This window comes from Lithobates pipiens, unplaced genomic scaffold (genome assembly GCF_037356315.1).
Source record: "Lithobates pipiens isolate NorthernLeopardFrog02 unplaced genomic scaffold, aLitPip1_a1.2 Scaffold_3, whole genome shotgun sequence".
Taxonomy (NCBI): domain Eukaryota; kingdom Metazoa; phylum Chordata; class Amphibia; order Anura; family Ranidae; genus Lithobates; species Lithobates pipiens.
Window position 1 is genome coordinate 42,853,595 of NW_027507790.1, and position 22,449 is coordinate 42,876,043.

A 22,449-nucleotide genomic window follows, 5' to 3' on the forward strand; every position below is an offset into this window, starting at 1 on the left:
CAGAACTTTAATTTATAGCATTGCAGCAGGTGCCTTCTATTTACAGTTGTATGGGAGCAATAAATGGATCTGCTTTATAGTGGTGTTAGACTGGCTATTAAAGCGAATCTGATGTGAAGTAAAAAATTGTCTCCAGTACTTTAACTCCAGTTGAAGTCATTGGTTTTGGACTCCCAGGCCAGGTTTTCTATCATTCTTCACTGTACTGGAGATCCGGTCTTGGCCTGGGCGTCACTCCAACTTTCATAGAGTATTCTAAAATGGCTGTTCTGCTTTGTAATCTTGTTTGGTTGCAAACCCTTCCCTTTTAAATTGGAAAGTTGGAGTGGAGAAACAATATAACCTCTGTCTGGCTTTTTTTCGTTGATTGGACCCCTCTTTTCTGTCCTGTTTTCTATTGCCAATAGAGACGGCATCACTAGTGATGGGCGTTTTTTGCAGGGAGCCTCAGATCCTAAAGCCACTAGTGGCAGATTATTATTATTTTTTTTTTTGCTGTTGGTCCCACAGTACTTATGGCATTAGCACTGCTTCTGCCCACCTTTGTCAGTGGCACTTCTCCATTCTTGTAGCCCTCAGCTTCAGTCACATGACAGTCAGGGGGAGGACTTTTCCCCTCACTCTGAAGTGCTGCTGCTTCCGAGGTCTGGAGAGCGAGTTTCTTTGAGGGAGGAAGGGGCTCAGGTTTGCACCCATACATGATCACACAAGTAATCGCTGGCTGTGCCAACAGATTGTCATTGTGTGGTGTATGGGCTCCGTGGCCACAGCTGTCTGCACACAGCTGTCAATCCCACCCACAGGAGTTGGTTTATTCTTGCCAATGGTATTCGCAGCATGGTTAAATACCCATGCAAATGCAGCTACTCCAGCAAAAAGGAGGTCCTCCAGTGGGTCCCAGCATTTCTTATGCAGGGAAAAAACGCTTATAAAAAGGTAGTCTCTTTCCCATTTCCCTATAAAATATATATCTGTGCTTTTAGGTGCTACTGACAACTTTATTCAAGGAACTTGTGCCAGGGTATTCCATTCGCTTAGTTTCTACACATGGAAACCTACATTTAGAGGACATTCTCCCTCCATATAAAAAACCTGCCCAAGATTAAACTATCTTATAATAGCAACTATGGCTTTGCACTGTACTGTAGTATGTATAAGGAGATGGGTGGGGGCATATTCGAGTGTGTGTGTGTGTGTGTGTGTGTGTGTGTGTGTGTGTGTGTCTCATTTGTTTTTAATTCCTACTCTGTCAGCAGGAGGTTCTTTTATCAGCACAATGTACCTGAATGCGTAATTTTGTCATGCAAACGTACCAGAAAGATGCATACTATATAAAAAAAAAAAAAAAAAAAAAAAAAAAAGGTACCTATGACCAAATTACAGTAAGAACCAAAACATTTTTTTCAAAAAAAAAAAAAATATAAAACAAATATCATGAAATAAAGGAAAAAAAATTATATATATATTTTTTTCCCCCCACTCGTGGTTAGGGTTTGTCTGCAGCCATTTATTGTTAATCAACTGTGTTTACTCTTTTCAAATCATAATGGCAACAGAAACTACCCAAATAACCCTGGTCAAAAGTTTACATACCCTGGTTATTTTGCTGTGATAACATGCACAAAAGTTGACACAAAGGGGTTTTAATGGCTATTAAAAAGGTAACCAGCCTCACCTGTGATCAGTTTGCTTGTAATTAGTGTGCGTGTATAAAAAGTCAATGAGTTTCTGGACTGACAGACCCTTGCATCTTTCATCCAGTACTGCACTGATGTCTCTGGATTCTGAGTCATGGGGAAAGCAAAATAATTGTCAAAGGATCTGTGGGAAAAGGAAATTGAACTGTACAAAACAGGAAAGGGATATAAAAAGATATCCAAGGAATTGAGAAGGCCTGATTCAAAGCAGTGTTCAAACTCTAATTAAGAGGTGTAAAATGAGGGGTTCTGTTGAAACCAACCACGGTCAGGTAGACCAACTAAAATTTTAGCCACAACTGCCAGGAAAATTGTTTGGGGTGCAAAGAAAAACCCACAAATAAGTTCAGGTGAAGTACAAGACTATCTGAAAATATGTGGTGTGGGTGTTCCAAGATGCACAACAAGAAGGCACTTGAAGAAAGATGGGCTGCATGGTCGAGTCGCCAGAAGAAAGCCATTACTATGCAAATGCCACAAAGTATCCCACTTACAATATGGCAAATGACACAGAGACAAGCCTCAAACCTTCTGCCACAAAGTCATTTGGAGTGATGAGACCAAAATTTAGCTTTTTGGCCACAAGGCTACAAAAGGCACAGGAAATTTGGTCAAAATTGATAGCAAGATGAATGCAGTATGTTATAAAAAAAAATACTGGAGGAACATTTGCATTCATCAGCCAGGAAGCTGCGCATGGGACGTACTTGGACATTCTAACATGACAATGATCCAAAACACAAGGCCAAGTCTATCTGTTATTGGCTACAGCAGAATAAAGTGAAGGTTCTGGAGTGGCCATCTCAGTCTCCTGACCTCAATATCATTGAGCAACTCTGGGGAGAGCTTAAAATGTGCAGTTCATGCAAGACAGCCCAAGAATTTCCAGGAACTGGAGGCTTTTTGCCAAGAGGAATGGGCAGCTTTACCATCTGAGAAGATAAAGAGCCTCATTCACAAAAGGCTTCAAGCTGTTATTAATGTTAAAGGGGGCAATACACGGTATAACAACTGGGGTATATAAACTTTTGATCAGGGTAATTTGGGTAGCTTCTGTTGTGATTATGATTTAAAAAGAGTAAACACAGTTGATTCACAATAAATGGCTTCAGCCAAATACTAACCACGAGTGAAAGAAAAGTTTGTGTGTTATCATTCATATTCTCTGAAAAATGGCCAAGAAATAAAATTCTGCCAGGGTATGTAAACATACGGTATGATTTATGAGTAATCTATACATCTTCCATTATAATTAGTCTTTAGTGACTTGAAATATTGAGGGACCCTTCACCCTAGGTGTTGAGTCACCTATTGTATGTATGTTAAGGCAGCCCTTAATTTTGAATAGGCTGACAAGGCTATAGCCTCTGGTGTTGACTAAGGGGGGAAAATCGAACAGACTGGTTTTACAAAAGGTGATCGGTAGATTGACTTTTGTACAGCCACCCTGCCCATACATGAACTGAAATTTGTCTGGTCCCTACTGAACGGTCTGAATTTTGATCCATGTATGGCTGGCTTAAAGGGATTGTAAATTCTCAAAGTTTTGCACCTTAATGCACTATGCATTAAGGTGAGAAACTGTCTTTGCTGCAGTGGCCCTCCGTGGGGGGCACCCAATGAAGGGGAGGAGCCAGTACCGCCGCCGTGGCACCCCAGAAGAGAAGGATCGGGGCTGCTCTGTGTAAAACCTATGCACAGAGCAGGTAAGTATAACAGGTTTGTTATTTTTATTTAAAAACATCCAATCACTTTAAAGGGCTAAAGTAGGCTGCGCTATTGGAGACCATAATAAAGCATGTTTTATTTATTTATTTTGGACACATAGGCATGAATATACTGAAGCTTTGGAATTTGCATGGCATGCAGGAAGCTAGTGTGTTTAGAAGGGTATTTTCCATGTTCTGCAATGACCATTGGCAGAGCCACGCTGACGTCCCATCTGGCTGTGTCATTTCCGGCTGCTGGAGTGCACAGTCACTTTGCCTGAGACCTGAAGATGCTATTGATTCGCAATGCTAACCAAATTTGTCAGCCTGTAAGTGCATTTTAATTTGTGGGGATTTTTTAAAATAAAAAAAATTATACATTATTGTGGTCTCGATCCTGGTAATTCATTTGCATGTATCTGGACGTCGGAGTGGGGAAAAGCTGGAGAAGGTGCCATATGGAGCCAAACTGGAGGAAATAAAGGGCGTTAATAAAGCTCACTGTGGACCTGTTTATATAATTGGTCATAATAAGGATCTGCTGAGTGGCTTTTCAAAAGGGAGAGGTGGAGAACACTTTTTGGCATGGTGGAAGAGCACTTAATGAAAGCACCCTATTTGGATTAGTTATATATTGGATTTTGAGAAGTTTTACACAGAACGAGCACTGGAAGTGTATTTGTAGTTGGTGTATAAACACTGCACCGATTTTATAGATCTCTATATCTATCTTCATTCATATTAAATTTAAAGCCAATATATATTTATAGTCAATGTTGGAACTTTAGTTTTACAAGGTAATAGCTGGCAACAGCAGACTACTAATTCTATGCAAATAGTACCAGCATGATTTCTAAAATTGTTTTTTTTTAAGGTTTTGTTTCACATGTCGCACTACAGTTAATAGTTTGCAATTTTACAAGGTAATAGCTAGCAACCACCTGGAGCAAGTTTAAGTGATTTTTTTTAAATCGTATATTTGAGTTTAGTTTTTGTTGAAAGTGCTGCACCAACCTAACTATATTTGAAAAATTATAGTGTATGTCAGGGCAAAATGAAAAATAACTCATTCACTTCTGTAAACATTTTAAAAACCTTTGGTCTTATTTTCTCATTAAGTGAGGTCAAATGAACATTCGTTTTATACCTCAGTGACGGCGAATGTGATTTTTGCTTGGGAAGCCCATTCACTCCAAAATTGAGTGTTAAAAGCAAATGCTTTTTGAAGCACTTCAAAGAACATTTGTCAAGTCATCGATGGTACCGATAAGAATTTTCTTACCAATGTTTTCATTTGTTAGAAAATCTACTAGCGAGCCCTGGTTCACATTGGTACAATTTGACACGTCAAACCAGCGGCAATTGCTGGCAAAGACACCGTCCTAATCAGCGCGACACTGCAATTGTGGTGCCGCACTGATTTAAAAAAAGTAGTTTCTGTATTACTTTTTGCGATTTCGGGCTGCGATTTACATTGACATCTGTGCAGAAACCCGCAGAGATGTCCGATATCGAGGCTGAAATCGGGATGGACATGTGGGAGAGAAAATCGCGTGAGTTCAGCTGAACTCGCACAGCTTCATTCCCGCAGCTCAGTGTGAACCTGGGCTGAATTGCAGGCTTAAAGAGGAAGTAAACCCTGATGAGTTTACTTCCTCTTTCATTCCCTGCAAAGGCAAAGCATAATGGACTACTATGCATCGCATAGTAGTCCATTATGTGTCACTTACCTGACACAGGAGCCAGCGAAGTCGCCGCTGTCCCCTGTAGTCCGCCGCATCCATCTTCTTGGTGGGGTCTCGCAGCTCCGCCACTGTCATTCGGCGAAGCCGCGATGACGTCACTCCCGTGCATGCGCACGGGAGCCGACACGTGCGGCAGCTCCGTCGTTGAGAATGCTGCGCTCAGTGCGCCTGCGCGCCGCTGTCTACGGCGCATGCGCCATAGACAGCGATGCCAGTTTTTGGGCAAATATCTCCTAAACCATATAGGTTTAGGAGATATTTCTTGGACCAGGTAAGCCTTATGCTAGGCTTACCTGTAGGTCAAAGTGGTTTGTAAGGGTTTACAACCACTTTAAAGGTCTGAGAGGAAACATGTGTTTATAGAGCACAAATGGCAAGCGCTGATCGCATAAACCGCATATGTTTAAGGCCTGGTTCACATCTATTTTAGTACATTTTCAGTTTTGCAGAAACACCCTACAGTCCATTTGACATGGTTTCATATGGCTGTAGTTCACATCTGTGCATTTTATGGAAAGGGCCAGGGTTTTTTTCTGGTTTTTGGTTCCATAGACTTCAATGGTTTAAAGATGTGTATTGGGAAAAAAAACGTCAAATGCACCTGCAATATGCAAACTGCAACCTACACAAGTGTGAATCAGGCCTAAAAAGGACCTCTGACTGAGCTGGACACAGATGGGTGTCCAGGGGTGCCAGCTTTGGCTGCATACATGCTGGGCAGGGTTTACTGCCAAGCCCATAACTTTGAGGGGTATAATGTAGAGTCCATAAGTTGGGTATAATTTGGCACACAGGCATACTACATTCACACCCTCCCCCAGTGGAGAGCAGTAAAGACCTCTATAACTTGAACAACCATAGACCCATCAGGTATTCACATAGCACTAGCTGCACCAATAGAATCAAGTCATCAGTGGTAACTTCCATATGTATTACTTGGTTTCTGTTAAAAATTGGAAAGATGGGTGGTTTATCTTTTTATGCTATAAAAAACAATTTCCTTGATACGGTAAATGTATAACTATTACTAACCAATGTTTTTACACTGTAACATTATTAGCCGATTGTTCTCTCTGATGCGATGGAAAATCTAAATAAAAAGTTAACTAAAGAAAAGAAAAAAGGAAAAAAAAAAAAGCGAAAGATATTTAAAAATATTTTTCTTCTTTTTCTACTGAGCAGGAAGGGGAAAGTGGGAGGTTGGGAGGTTGCAATTGACCAGTTCAGTTTTGTTAGATTTATAAAAGGCTTCCATATAAATGTGACGTGATTTGTCACAAAAAGTATACCAGTACTTCAGCAGCTGGAAGACTCCAGTTTCAGTTGAAGCCCAGAAAGGGTTAACACTTTAGCAGCAATGGGATGTTTAGTGTGTGTTTGAAGTGAGTTTGTGTGTTAATGAAGCTACTGTCTGATATTTAACATTGCTCAATCCACAAGCAGCAGATGGGAGCTGGGGGAGCCATTGAGTGCTGGGGAGAGACAGCTCAAACCCATACACAAAAACTTTAGCACCTTTCTCCAGGCTCCCAGTGGGACACAATGGCTATTGATTGAGATAGATTAAAGCTGCCATGAAATTGGTTTCCTGGGGCAGCGAGAGAACTGAAGATGGGGAAGCTGTATTGTAATGGTACAAAGCTTCAGACTGCATTGTATCAGGAGGCAAAGTACCTGTGTGAATTGGAGGGAGGATGCTTATTTATGTCTGTCTATGAACCTTTCCTGCAGCATAAACTGTGTGTAGGGATGAAAATGTAAATGGTTAAATGTATCCCGTGTGTCTCAATAGGGATGAGTTTTTTTATTTGCACTTTAAAAACCATCAGCAATGGCAGCCTCCATATTTCTACCCCAAATCAAACTGCTCCATAGATCTTTAAAGCTGGCTATACAACAATCCACACTTCTGAAATCTGTACAATAGCTATATCAAGAAAGTAATATGAAGACATATCTAATCGATTCAATTTGTATTCAAACAAACAAGACCCTTGCACTACAGATTGTATAATTAAATTGTATAGCATATGGCCAGGGTTTTTTTTTTTTTTTTTAATATTTTATTGAGAGAGATTTACCAATCAAGCATTAGGAATTCATGCTTGATAGGCAAATAATATAAACCAACCAAATGTACAAAAAGGTATACAAAGTGTAAAGCTGACTACATACTATACAATTTTTATTGTTATTTTTTCCTTTAAACCAACCATATAATATGAGGTCAAACCTAAACACTTTCAATTTGTATGCAATCAGGCAGGCCCTTGCACTACATAGTTAAAGGTAAATCTAAAGAAAATTGAACAAAATTGTCTAAGGTGTATCCAACTTGGGTATTAATCTGTTGATTGTAAAGGTTTGTTTATTTGTTTTGTTTTTTTAAATAACAAAACATACTTACCTGCTCTGTGCAAGGGTTTTGCACAGAGTGGCCTGATCCTCCTTTTCTGGGGTCCCCCGGCTCCTCCTCTTCGAGTGCCTCCAGGAAGAGTCGCATTACATTGGGGCACTCCTGCGGGCGTGCTCCTGAGTCCTGACAACAGGAATTCGGCCCCGCCCCCTGGCTCCCAAGTCACTGGATTTGATTCACAGCAGCGGGAGGTAATTGCTCCCACTTTTATCAATCTATACAATGAGGACCTGAGACAGTGGCTGGAGCTGCCAGGCTCATTCTCGTCACTGGGACGATCGGGTTCAGATAAGGAAAAGGGGGGCTCTGGAGGGCTGCTGCAGAACAGAAGGTTTTTCACCTTGATGCATTAAGGTGAAAAACCTTGAGACTTTACAACTCCTTTAAGGTGTCAGAACAGAGGTCAAAGAGAGTATTTTTTTTTTTTTGCAAATATAATTTTTATTAGAATTTTGAACAATAAAGACATACATTGGGAGAACCCCAAAACAAACAACAGCAAGTATAACAGGAGAGACAAAAGAGGTCGCAGCCTCACAAACATGCGGTATAAGTAATGGCAAGGGAACATATAGACTATCAGGAAACCATGTCTTATCTGCTGGCCTCGGAGACTAAACCCCCCTGGCCAGGGCCGGCAGAGATGCCCCCGCCTCTGCATAGGAAGCAATCACGCCGAAGCCTGACTTGGCGCTTCGGCACAAGGTCATTGGGAGCATGTTCGGAGTCGCGGCCGAAAGAAAGAGTGAAGATTGAAAGGAAAGTGAAAGAATAACAGAGAAGAGGGATAAAAGGAAGGGAGGGGCGGGGGGGGGGGAAGGAAGAAGTAAGGTGAAGAGGGGAGGTGAGGGGGGGGGGGCAGGGCGGGAATCGGCCTCACCTGCGCGGTACGTCAGACCCCAGTGGCCAGTAAATTAACGGCCAAAAAAGGCTTTGCCCTCATCCGAGTACACAAACATGTTCCAGAGAGACCAACAAAGAGAGTATTTTTATACAATACAACATAGCATACAATGCAACAAAATGGACATTAAAATGTAAAAGCACAGTAGTACAGCATATATCCAGCAATTTGAAATAGTACATTAGAATCATGAGAAGGATATTCAAGATCATACATGTAAGAAGCCACAAAGTTTGATCCAATATGCAGTAGCCCAGCATTGTAATCAAAAATTACCTCCTGAATTTAATACATGGTTACTGGAAATTAACAACACATTACCATACAAGAAGCTAATATATACATATATAGAGGTTGCCTGTCCAAATATAACAAGCTATGGGACAGATGGCTCCAGACCTCTGAAACTTGCACGTAAATGAGGGTTACCTGTTTAAAAACTTAATTGACTTTCCAACGCCGTTATTGGTTCTAGTCATGTATTCATGAGCATGTTTATCTGCTTCATTAAGAGATTGTTCAATATTCATCTTCTCCTCTATGTTGATCTATGTCTTGTAAAACCTTGTACCCATTAGGGATAAAAAAAAAACTCCTGAAAAAGTTTAACCATTTTATTGTCAATTCGCTCAAAGTATACTGCAGTCTTTGCCATGTACAACTTTCGATAAAAGTTACTGTTTAAAGTAAAAACAAATGTAAACGAGGGGAGACCCACTTTCCTGCACGGGAGTGACGTCACGCGGCTCCGGCCAGTCACAGAGCTGGAGTCCGTGGCTCCGGAAGGAAGAGGGCCGAACATGGATGCGGCCTGCAGCGGGGACAGGCGGGCTTCCTTTTCAGATAAGTGTCACATAATGTGCATGCATACGGTGCAGCTAGTATACTTTTCGTTTACTGGGGCAAAAGGAAGTAAGTAAAACCCATCATGGTTTACTTCCTCTCTAAGAGATTTAGGGACAAGGTGTCCATTTCCCTTTTATACATTTTCAACCTGCTACCTGACTCGACTCCATACTGTAATACAAAGATTCAATTCTGGATGGACTGGATCTTTACAATTTACTGCAATACTAGGCTACAGCCATATCATATTTACTAAAATGGTCAATACTAACCATTGTTTGCATTTCAGTAAAATATGATGATTTTATGACATTTAGGCTGGTCATACACAAGGAGCATTTCATTTGATTTGAACAATCTTTCGATTTTCTAATCATTAGTGGTGTCAAACCGAGGTTCATTTTTGGACTGCAGGGAGCAGAAAATTAGATGGAACAGAGTGGAAAATTCTCAACTACGAATTTTTACCAGTGTATGTGGTTTTGTTCAGGAAAGTTAATTCATTCCAAAATCGAATGATAAAACAAACTAGGTTTTTGAAGTGCTTTTGAACATTTATCAAGTCATTGAATGTACTCAGAATTTTGCGTACAAACGTTTGTCTCTATACTAAAGCTGGCCATACACTAGTAGTTTTTTTCTTTTTAACAAATACAGCAACTCAATGTGCTGGACCATCGCCTTGTACAGTATTCCAATTATCAGGAATGGCTAATGAGGAAGACGCCTCTATGTGACTTGTCCCCCTCCCCCACTTTTCCTTTTCCTTTTCCTATCTGAATACAGCATTTTATGTACACCGCAACTGTTCTATGGAAGGTCCTATTATATTACTAGAGAATTAGCATTTTGTGTAGACACTTCTAGCAGGAAAGTGTGTGATTGATAACCCATAATAGTGAAGGATGATTGATGATGGGTTTCTGTGACTTATCGCACTCTTATTAAACTTTATATTGAATTTTTCTCTTTTTGATTGTGACAAAATAATAATCACCTATTCTATAAAGGACTCAAAAACATTGTATACTGATCATTTCCTTTCTGCAAGCTGTAAGGCCTGTACGACAAGATGCGTTTTGGTTTTAAGTCCAATTCAATCCAGCGTTCTTGTATCATTATTCGGGTCCCCCGCCGGTGCTCTAGTCCCCTTCCCCTTGCTGAGTGCCCCCATAGCAAGCACTAATGCGTGCTCGCTCCTAAGCTGGTTCTCTGCATTCATAAAACACAGAGCGCTGCTCAGCCCCACCCCCGCCTCACTGGCTGTGATTTATAGCAGCGGGAGCCAATGGCTCCTGCATCTCAGCCAATCAGGAACAATCGTGTACTTTGCCGGATCAAGATCGGGCTTAAAGTTTTTGGGGGGGGGGGGGGGGCTGGGGGGAGCTGAACGCTGAAGGTTTTTTACCTTATTTCCTTACAACCACTTTAAAGTATATCTAATGTAAATTGAGAAGATGGGTCCTCTGCATTTGTGTGGTATGTAATGTTTATGCAAATATTTTGTCAATTAATGTGGTACCATGCGTTCAACATAAATCTACTGTTTAGATTCATATATCAGAAAAATCTTTATTGTAAAATTAAAAAAAAATAAAAAACTAACTCAGCATGGATCTACCATTTGTTAAACATTTATGTCTTATGCACATTGGCACCTGAACATAAGATCCAGATATATCCCTGCCCAGGAGCCACAGGTAGTGCATACAGCCACCCATAAAAATCAATGGCTGTACATAGGTTTACACCAGTGCCGTCTGCATCCAGGGGCAAACGCTCGTACTCAGGAGGTGTGTTTGCACAAGTATGGCCATTGGTTTACATGGGTAGCTGTTTTCAGCACCTGTGGCTCCCAGGCTGGTAAATACACTCCAATTGTATGTTGTATGGTCCCAGATGCCTGTCTACATAAGGCCTTTAAAACCTGCCCTAGATGAGTTGAAAACTGAACGTTCTGTTGATCAAAAAATGAAAATGGCACATACGATTGTGTCATCATTTTTTTTTTTTAAAGGAAACAAAGGGAATTTAAAAATCCAGCAGGTTGGGTCAGGCACTTTTGGTTTACGGCACAAAAATGTTTGTTGCAGCTGGTACCCTAATGATGTGAAAGCTACACGACCTGATAATCATCAAGAATTTTCATTCTATTTTCGACTTGTCTATGGCCTGCTTAAAGCTCTGGAGGAGCAGGGCCTCTTCTTAACCTATCATCTTAAAGTGTACTGCAAGTTTACCATCTTCCTTTATTTTGTAAACCCTATGTTTTCCTATAAACATGTATTTATGGGTTGTAAACTACCAATAAATTATTTATTCAATATAAGTAGCCAGAGCAAAACCCGCAAGAGTCACAAAAATGTATCAGTATGTTTTTTTGCTTTGGAAAAATGGAAACAGAATCACTGAAGCCAGTTCTTAAGTATAAACTACCATCTACATTATAATAAACCCGACTTAAAGAGGAACTTCAGCTCTTGTTTTTGATGGCAACTCCCCCCCCCCCCCCCCCCCCGGGGCTATTTTGGCGCATGCACAGATATGCACAGATATGAAGAAAGGCTATGCCCAGCCATTGGGTCCTGGCACAGACAGGTCTCATGACATCACATCTGCGTAGGTGCAGGATATTTTTTATGCATGTGCAACAGCAAAAGTACTGAGATGCCTGTAATACTTGTCTTTGCGCATGTACACATATGTACAGGGAAACCAGTATGTGCACAGATGTGCTGCAAGGTTGTCAAAACCCAATGCACTGCGGCACAGAATCTAAGAGGGGTGTGCACATGCCATCCTCGCCTTAGTGAGGAATGCAAATATGTGCTTTACAGCAGAGTAAATCTTTAAAATAAACCTTGAATTATGGCGGGTTTTGTGTATGAAAATCCAGTATGAAACTTCCTGTAATACAGACTGGTCACTGCTGCTCTCTCCGTTTGTGTAGGGTGACTGGTCTTGCATCCACCCCCTCCTATCGATTTCTGCAGGCAGCCTGTATTGAGTGGAGCCACTGGGAGCCTCCAACAGCTTTGCTCTCTACACAGGCTATGTGCAGTACAGCAATGTCAATGCTACTTTTAGAAAAAAATATCTGGATTTGCAAAGGCGTTTGATGCACACAAAGTGGATTTATATTGCCACCGTGGAAAATATTTCACGTCCAATTTTTTTCAAAAGAGTAAGATGCAGAACATGCTTATTCAGAATTTATATACACACACACACTCATATGTATACGCACATACAGTTGTGCTCAAAAATTTGCATACCCTGGCAGAAATTGTGAAATTTTGGCATTAATATTGAAAATATGACTGATCATGCCAATTTAAGGATAGTAATCACATGAAGCCATTATCACATAGTTTTTTGGATCCTTTTTAAATTATAACAACAGAAATCACCCCAATGGCTGAAAGTTTTCTGCGAGTGCACATGGGCGAGTACCTGTGCATTGTCTTGTTGAGTACCTGTGTATTGTTGCGTATTAGTGTCAGGAAGCTAGTTGTTGCTAGGTAATTTGGACAGGGTATAATCCCCATTCCTCTTTAAAATTAGTAGGTACTATGCTTGCGGCATGCATGCGTTCCTTGATCATCTGAACGAGGGAGAGTACTGCTGTGCAAAATGTAAGCACATTGTTTCCCTGGAAGCCCAGGTTCTGAATCTGGGGAAGCAACTGTCGGCACTGAGAAAACCCTCTATACTAAAGGAGAGCCGGGAACATACCTGGCAGGTGCCAGCACAGAGGCAGGTAGAGACAAAGAGGTACTGGCACTAGAAACGAGTAGATTGGTGACAGTCAGGAAGGATAGAGGGAGAACTGCCAGGGATTCCAATCCTGGGCTAGAGCATCCCAATAAGTGCGCTCCATTAAGTGACATTAGCTGGAGCTGGAGCTGAGGGGCTCTCTTAGCTGCCAGGGGAAGAACTCCTCCATTGAGAGTGGGGGGGGGGGGGAGCAAAGGGAAAGGATAGACAGATTCTGGTGGTAGGGGACTCCATTCTTAGAAGGACAGAGAGGGCAATCTGTGACAAAGACCTGAAGCGCCGAACTGTATGCTGTCTACCGAGCGCTCGGATTCGGCACATCACGAATCTGGTGGACAGATTACTGGGAGGGAATGGGGAAGACAAGGCTGTCATGGTGCATGTTGGCACCCGTGGCAAAGTCAGAGGCAGATGGAATGTCCTAAAGAACGATTTTAGGGACTTAGGAGCTAAATTGAGGAAAAGACCTCCAAGGTAGTATTCTCAGGAATACTACCGGTTCTTTGAGTCACACCAGAAAGGCAGAGGGAGATTAGGGAAGTAAACAAGTGGCTGAGGAGCTGATGTAGTAAGGAGGGGTTTGGGTTCCTGGAGAACTGGGCCAACTTCTCAGTCAGTCACCAGTTCTATAGAAGGGATGGACTGCACCTAAATGAGGAGGGTGCAGATCTGCTGGGAGTGAAGATGGCCAAAAAGTTAGAGGGGTTTTTAAACTTGGCGGCCGGGGGGGGGGGGGGGGGGCGCGCGGGGGTCCCAGAGGTAGAGATAGTCAGCAATGAAAATATTCCAGAGGGTAGTATTGGGGGCATAAGTGGTAGGTTGACTAAAGCAGATAAACCCAAGGTAAGTATAGTAACAAGTCCTATTTGCAATCCCGGAACACCGTGTGAGCGGTCTAACACCATCTATTGATTTTTTTATATAAGGATGTGGAATTCCCTTTCACAGGTGGTGATTTCAGTGGGGAGCATCGATACTTTAAAAAAAAAAAAAATGATTAGATAAGCACCTGAATGACCACAATATACAAGGATATACAATGTAATACTGACATATGATCACACACATAGGTTGGACTTGATGGACTTGTGTCTTTCAACCTCACCTACTGTGTAACATACCCTGGAATGTTTGGTCTTGGTACAGACACAGGTGGCACACACAGGTTAATTTGTGGCTTTTTAAATCACAATTAGTCTTTGTATAAATAATCAATGAGTTTGTCAGCTCTCACATGGATGCACTAAGCAGGCTAGACACTGAGCCACGAGGGAGGTAGAAAAGAACAGTCAAAACACCTTTGCAACAAGGTAATGAAACTTTACAAAGATGGAAAAGGATATACAATAAGAAGATATGCAAAGCCTTGAATATGCCAGTCAGTACTGTTCAATCACTTAAGAAGTGGAAAATGTGGGGATCTCAATACCAAGCCAAGGTCACGTAGATCAAGAAAGATTTCAGCGACAACTGCCACAGGAACTGTTCAGGATACAAAGAAAAACCCACAGGTAATCTCAGGAGAAATACAGGCTGCTCTGGAAAAAGATGGCATGATTGTTTTAAAGGAGCACAATACGATGATAAATCACCAAAAAAAAAGCTAAAGGTATATTTTAATGCCGGCCTATCGTATACCTCTCAGTGCCAAACTGGGACCTTCACACACCTCCAAAATTGTGTATATATATGCACACACCTATATGGTACAAGTACACCCGTACATACAAAAGGTTCTTCTATATGAAGATCACTGCATGTATAATAATAATAAAACCAATCACAAATACAAATAAAATGATAACTGCTGAGTGTATTAACAGTCAGCAATGTGGACAGAAATAGCAGCCGTTAAGAACAATAAAATTATATAAAAAAAAGGTAATACTAGCAATTCATCAATATATATCTGAGAATAATCGTATTACAACAGCGCTTTATGAAGAGTCCTTAACAGAAGCAACAATGTACGAGAGATCACTAGAAAGTTCTTATTGTGCAGATAGGGTGTTTACAGTGATCTACTCAGCGTTGCAAGGTGATCAAAGTGCTGTCAACCTTCCTTCCACCACAAACCGGGAGTGCTTCACCACATGCGATGCGTACCCCCTAAGGGGTTAAACTCACCAGAAACTACTGGTATAATAGGCCTTTAAGGAGTAATCCCTTCTTTTGGTATAGAAAACTTCCTATATGTCACCTCAGCGTTGCAGTCCCAAGCAGTCCTCCCAGTTTATCATAAAAGTAAAACAAAGTGTGCACATAGCATAATACTGTTTTATTTTTGAAAGGTTCACAAACAAACACTAAAATCCCATTTAAATAACTGCGTACATTGTATAGAAATTCGTCAGCATTTTTAAAGTATGTACTTCACCGAATTTTCAGATCTCCCAGTCATCCACCAGTGTTCCGCTGTATACACTGGGCATAACTTCCTGGTCTGTGGTCAGCGGTGGAGCGCACACCTCACTTCCGGTAGCGTCGTGTAGGCCACGCCTGACGCGTTTCGTCACTTCCGACTTCAACCGCCCTCGGATGTGGTGAAGCACTCCCGGTTTGTGGTGGAAGGAAGGTTGACAGCACTTTGATCACCTTGCAACGCTGAGTAGATCACTGTAAACACCCTATCTGCACAATAAGAACTTTCTAGTGATCTCTCGTACATTGTTGCTTCTGTTAAGGACTCTTCATAAAGCGCTGTTGTAATACGATTATTCTCAGATATATATTGATGAATTGCTAGTATTACCTTTTTTTTATACAATACGATGATAGTTGAACAAAAAAGAGCTGCATGGTCAAGTTGCCAAAAAGAAGCCTTTACTGTACAAGTTCCACAAAAAAGCCTGGTTACAGTATGCCCAACACCTTGACATGCCTCATTGGCGCAGTGAAATCTTCCTTCTGGCAGCTCAACCATGCAGCTCTTTTTTGTTCAAGTATCATTGAATTGCGCTTCTTGAAAAGCAACCACACCGTCTTTTTGGAGAGCAGCCTGTATTTATCCTGCAGTTACCTGTGGGTTTTTCTTTGTATCCTGAGCAATTGTTGTGGCTGCAATTATTCTTGGTCTACCTGACCTTCGCTTGGCCCTAATTTTCCAACTGGTATATTCAAGGCTTTGGCTATCTTTTTATATCATTTTCCATCTTTGTAGTTTCATTACCTTGTTACGCAGGTCATTTGATTGTTCTTTTCTACCTCCTCATGGCTCAGTGTCTAGCCTGCTTAGTGCATCCATGCGAGAGCTAACAAACTCAGTGTGGCGACAAATGTTTTCAAAGAAATTGAGCGTGCTGATTTTCATCAATCATGAAAAGGATTTTTATAAAAACACTGTAAACTACTTGAGTAGTAGTGAGAAATTAACATCCTGCATGCTCATGCCTCAGATCACTGTCCCTCCTGCACATCTGCCCCACCACTGCCCCACCTGCACATCTGCTCTACCAATGTTACCCCTGTCTCATCTGCCCCACCACTGTACCTCCCTGCACATCTGTCCCACCCCTGTACCCCCATGCTCTTCTGTCTCACAGCTGAACCATCTTCTCATCTGTCTTAACACTAAACTTATCGGTTTACGTGCCCCACCACTGTAACCCCCTTTTTCATCTGCCCCACCACTGTACCTCCTGCACATCTGTCCCACCTCTGTTCCCCCTACTCTTCTTCCCCACCACTGTAGCCCTCTGCTCATGTGTTCCACCAATGCACCTCCTTTCACATCTGCCCCACCGCTGTACACCCCTGCTCTTCTGTCCTACCGCTGAATCCCCTTCTTATCCCTCCCATTACTGTACCTCCCCTGCACATCTGCCCCACCACTGTACCCCCTTGCTCTTCTTTCCCATCGCTGTAACCCTACCACTGTACCTCCTTGCACATATGCCCCACCACCGTACCCCCACGTTCTTCTGACTCACTACTGAATCACCTTCTCATCTGTCCCACCACTGTAACCCGCTTTCTCATCTGTCCCACTAATGTACCTCCTGCACATCTGTCTCACCTCTGTACCCCCCTTGCGGGTTTCTGCACAAATGTCAATGAAAAACACAGCCCTAAATCTCAATAAGTAGTACAGAAACTACTTTTTGAAATCGGTGCAGTGCCACACCGATTAGGACAATGCCATTGCCGGCAATTGCCACCGATTTCACATGTCATATCATACCAATGCGAACCAGTGCTAATTGTGATTTAAAAGTGGGAAATTAAACTTTAATTGCCATTTTAACCTGTGTGTGTGCCTCCTGTGTCTGTACCAAGGCCAAACATTCCAGGGTATGTAAACTTTTTATCAGGGCCATTTGGGTGATTTCTGTTATTATATTTTAAAAAGGAACCAAAAAACGATGCGATAATAAATGGCTTCATGTGACTGCTATCCTTAAATAAAATCTCATGGCAGCAACTCAATGCATTTGGGCATCTAGACGCGATGAAGAAAATTGCTGAAGTTCACACCGAGCAGCAGAATGGGGAAGAGAAGGGATTTAAGTGACTTTGAATGTGGCATGGTTGTTGGTGCCAGATGGACTGGTCTGAGTGTTTCAAAAACTGCTGATCTACTGGGATTTTCACGCACAACTATCTCTAGGATTTAAGTAGAATGGTCTGAAAAGGAGAAAATATGCAGTGAGCGGCAGTTGTGTGGAGGAAAATGCCTCAATGTCAGGAGGAGAATGGGCAGACTGGTTTGAAATGATAGAAAGGCAACAATAACTGAAATAACCACTTAAATCCAAGGTAAGCAGAATACATCTTTGAATGCCTAACACATTGACCCTTGAAGCAGATGGGCTACAGCAGCAGAAGACCACATAGGGTGCCTCTCATGCCAGCTAAGAACAGGAAACTAAAGCTACAATTCACCCAGGCTCACTAAAATTGGACAAGAGAAGATTGGAAAAATGTTGCCTCGTCTGATGAGTTTCAGATTTGAGCTGTGACATTCAGATGGTAGGGTCAGAATTTGGTGTAAACAACATAAAAGCATGGATCCATCCTGCCTTGCATCAGCCGTTCAGGCTAGTGGTGGTATAATGGTGTGTGGGATATTTTCTTGGCACACTTTGGGCCCCTTAGTACCAATTGAGCATCGTTTAACCATTTTAATTCTGCCCTATAGCAGATTTACTGCTACAGGGTGGCACCCCTGCGCTGAATCACATACATTCGGCGCAGTTCGCAGTGGTTACACACAGCGGAAGCCGATCAGTGAGTGAAGGGTATTCCATGTCCTCCGGCACTCACTGATCATCAGGCGGGGACACAGAACGATCTGCGATCTGCCCATGTAAACAAGGCAGATCGCTATTTTAACAGGAGGGAAGGAATGGAGTTTGTGCTCCTGCAAAGCAGGGGATAAATTCTATCAGTTCTCCTAGTAAAATCACCTCACACAGTATAGTTAAACACTGGCTAGGCACACAGTTAACTGTTTGATCACCCCTTGCCCCCCACTGTAATTAGTACAGTGACAGTGCATATTTTTAGCACTGATCACTGTTTTAGTCACCTTTCACACTGGTGCGATGCGGGATTCTTGTGTGGGTTCCCACATCGCATTTACTAGCAGGCAGTTCACACTGACATCTGTGAACCGTTATGGGTGTCAATAGAAAGCTAATGACACCCCTAAATCAGTTTGCAGAACACAGTGCGAACTGTGGTATCGGATCGCATGGGTCGGAACACCCATGAAGTCTGATTCCAATGAGGACCAAAAACAGGTCCTGCACCATTTTGGTGCGAATGTGATGCGATTGCAGCCATCCAAAAACTGTGTGGCTGAATTCGCATCACACAGCAATGCGGTGCGGATCACATGCAATGTCTGTGATCGCAATAAGTGTGAATCCAGTCTTCATGTTACTGGTCCACAAAATGTGTCAGAATGTCCACTGCAATATCCCATTTTCATTTTTTGCGCTTTAAACAAAAAAGACTGACAATATTTAGAAAAAATAAATAAATAAAAAATTATTTACTTTCTGCTATAAAACATATCTAATTAAAAGTTTATTGGGATTTTCTTTACCAAAAATATGTAGCAGAATACATATTTAGATTTTTTTATTTTTATTAGATATGTTTTACAGCAGAAAGTAAATCATTTTTTTTTCTTTAAAATTGTCGGTCTTTTTTGTTAATAGCGCAAAAAATAAAAATTGCATAGGTGACCAAATACCACCAATAGAAAGCTCTATTTGTGGAAAACAAAGACATACATTTTCTTTGGGTACAGCATCTCAAGATTATGCAATTGTCAGTTAAAATAACACAGTGCCATATTACAAAAAATGGCCTTGTCATGAAGGGGGGGGTAAATCTTTTGGAAGTCAAGTGGTTAAATGCCACGGCCTGAGTATTGTTGCTGACCATGTCTATCCTTTATGACTACAGTGTACCCATCTTCTGATGGATCCTTCCAGCAGGATAATGCACCATGTCACAAAACTCAAATCCTCTCACCACTGGTTTCTTGAACACAACAATGAGTTCCCTGTACTCCAATGGCCTTCACAGCCACCAGATCTCATCCAATAGAGCACCTTTGGGATGTGGTGGAATGGGAGATTCGCACCATGGATGTGCAGCCGACAAATGTGCAGGAACCGTGTGATGCTATCATGTCAGTATGGACTAAAAGCGACACGTAGACCACAAAAACATAAAAATCAGACATGTTTTAACCCCTCTCTGCTCCGTTCAAACCTTAAAACAAAAGTTTCTGCTTTAGATACATTTAATGATCAAATGCTGTCCCTAGTAAAAATGTAATGTCCACCATATCGGTTGACCTATGCAAGTCCAGGTATTGAATTTATCAGCAACAGAGTGATCAAATAACACAGAAACCCTGAACGTCTAACAGCAGCACAGTTACAGGTAACAAACATTACAAATGGCTCTAACGTAATCACCCCTCCCCATTTCTTTATAGACACAAGACAATGCCAACAGGCAAGTGCCAACCATTAAAGTATAACTAATGGCATTTTTTTTTTTTTGGATAGAGTGGAGAATGGATTAGAACACCTATTAGGTTTGTATTGCTGTCTGTTAGGGAGAGTCACCCTCTCTGTTTGTCCCATTTATCATTGAAAGTGAAAAGTATAAGAAAATGCCAAATGTTGAGTTGTCCCCATAAAAGTAATAGAGGGGAAATCTTCCAATAGGGACACTAGTTCTAGTGATCTGGGGGGTCCCCAAGGGATTCCCTTAATTGGTCGGGATTTCTCTCCCACTTCCTGTTTTGGCTATGGGACAGGAAGTGAAGGGATATCTCCCCAAAGGTCACAGATAGGCTTATGAGCCTGCTTTACTTGATCCAAAATGAAAGGTTTTGCCTATAGTTCTACTGTAAGGCTTCAGTGAGACAGAATGGGAAACTGCCTGGTGATTAGTTATTTCTCTATCGAGCGTTCAACAAGTATCCACCACCCAGGAAATGTGCAGAGTGGATGGAAGGATGTATGAGAACTGTGCTGTGTTCCATTCAGAAGGAGATTTATATGGTTTCTACAACCTCTGCCTCTGGGATGTCAGCCAACACTTTGTCCACATTGACCATTACTATTGAAGCATATTCATTGATATAAGAGCATGGTGCAGATTAGTGTAATGCTAATTATGACCATAGCTCTAACGAGCAGGGCCCTCTGATCCCTCCTGTATTGATTTGTATTGTAGGTGTACTGTCTGCCCTCATATTGTGAAGCGCTGCGCAAACTGTTGGTGCTATATAAATCCTGAATAATAATAATATGGGGGATTTAGAAATGCCTATAAGATTTCTTTCTCAAATAATCACATGCCACACAACCTCTGTCTGTCCCCATTGAACATTGGAGAGGTAAATACATAGAACATTCCATTAAGATGGCTGATGGCAATTCACTAACCTGAAATGCAGAACCTGATTACTTCGGTCCCCATCAAAGTGCTTTGATCTAGACAGCCCTACTATTGTTCTGACCACACTCCAAGCCTATCCTTACTTCAGACAATCCCAAGATCCTCTGCATGCAGCCATCATTATAAAAACTCTGCTCAGGTGAGGTGCCCAGGAACTGCCTTAACGAATTAAAAGATCCCTTAAAGGGGTTGTAAAGGTTTGTGTTTTTTCACCTTAATGCCTTAAGGTAAAAAAAACACCTGGCAGTCACTGCCGCCCCCCCGTTTTACTTACCTGAACCCCTTCATTCAGTCAGCAGGGACGTGCTGTCTTTCTCTCCACAGGCCCCCGGCTTTTGATTGGATAGATTGATAGCAGCGCAGCCATTGGCTCCCGCTGCTGTCAATCAAATCCAATGATGGGGCGCCAGGGGGTAGGGGCGAGTCCGGCATTCTGTGTCTATAGGGGGACCCCAGAAGAACAGGTTTGGGGCCACTCTGTGAAAAACAAACTGCACAGTGGAGGTAAGTATGATATGTATGTTATTAAAAAAAAAACCTTTACAGTCACTTTAATGCCCCAGCTACAGACCCCCTTGAAAGAAGCCATGTTTCTGTATATACATCTGGTGCCGTGGACAAAACCTATGGCCTGATTTATTAAAAAAAGTGTGAAAACTGAAGTTGTTGCCCATGGCCAGTCAGTGGCAGGGTTTCTATTTTCTGAAGTGCATGTTAACCCCTGACTTGGTGCTACCTGGATTGTCATTGTTTTTAGTCAATTCCCAACATTATTTCCAGGTAATTTGTCCAATTTATTTAGTGTGTGATGCGGCCATAATCAAACAGGGTTCCCTCAATGGGTGCTAGGGTTCTTTGAGATGTGGCTGATTCACCTCCTCTTTGATGGTCCCAGTATCATTGTCAATTGGCAGAGCTAGCAACATGACTCCAATTATCTCTATAGGTGGCATTCTAATCACCGCTGTAAGAGAGACATTTCCTCCTCCCCATCCACCGATGCAAGGTGCATTTTTCTCACGTAACCACTTGCCTACTGGGCACTTTTACCCCCCTTCTGCCCAGGCCAATTTTCAGCTTTCAGCGCTGTCAAACTTTCAATTACATTTGTGCGGTCATGCTACCCAAATCAAATTTGTTACAATTTTTTTTCACACAAGTAGAGCTTTTTTCTGGTGGTATTTAACCATCGCTGTTTTTATTTTTTTTGCTAAACAAAAGAAAAAAGACCAAACATTAAAAAAACAGTAAGCCCACGTTGTAGCCAAGTTTTGGCTATACCGCAGGAAGGAAAGCGTTAAGGATTTTTAAATTTTTTTTTTTTTTTTTTTTTTTTTTAGCAGGCGTTCCCCAGACCTGAAAATTTATTTGAAGGGTTCCTCTGAGGTAAAGAGTTGAGAAAATCTGTTGTAACGTGTATTTTAAT

The 22,449-nt window shown here is 41.8% G+C and overlaps 1 protein-coding gene across 1 annotated transcript in view; it reads right to left on the bottom strand.

The window, feature by feature from the left end:
* Positions 1-21,100, bottom strand: part of LOC143939969 (T-box protein VegT-like) — a 42,150-nt gene extending 21,050 nt beyond the window's left edge. Inside the window, exon 1 of the mRNA XM_077461060.1 lies at positions 21,011-21,100. Within this exon, the coding sequence (XP_077317186.1) occupies positions 21,011-21,044 (34 nt within the window). The 5' untranslated portion in view covers positions 21,045-21,100. The remainder of the gene's footprint in view (positions 1-21,010) is intronic.
* Positions 21,101-22,449: the final 1,349 nt, after the last annotated feature.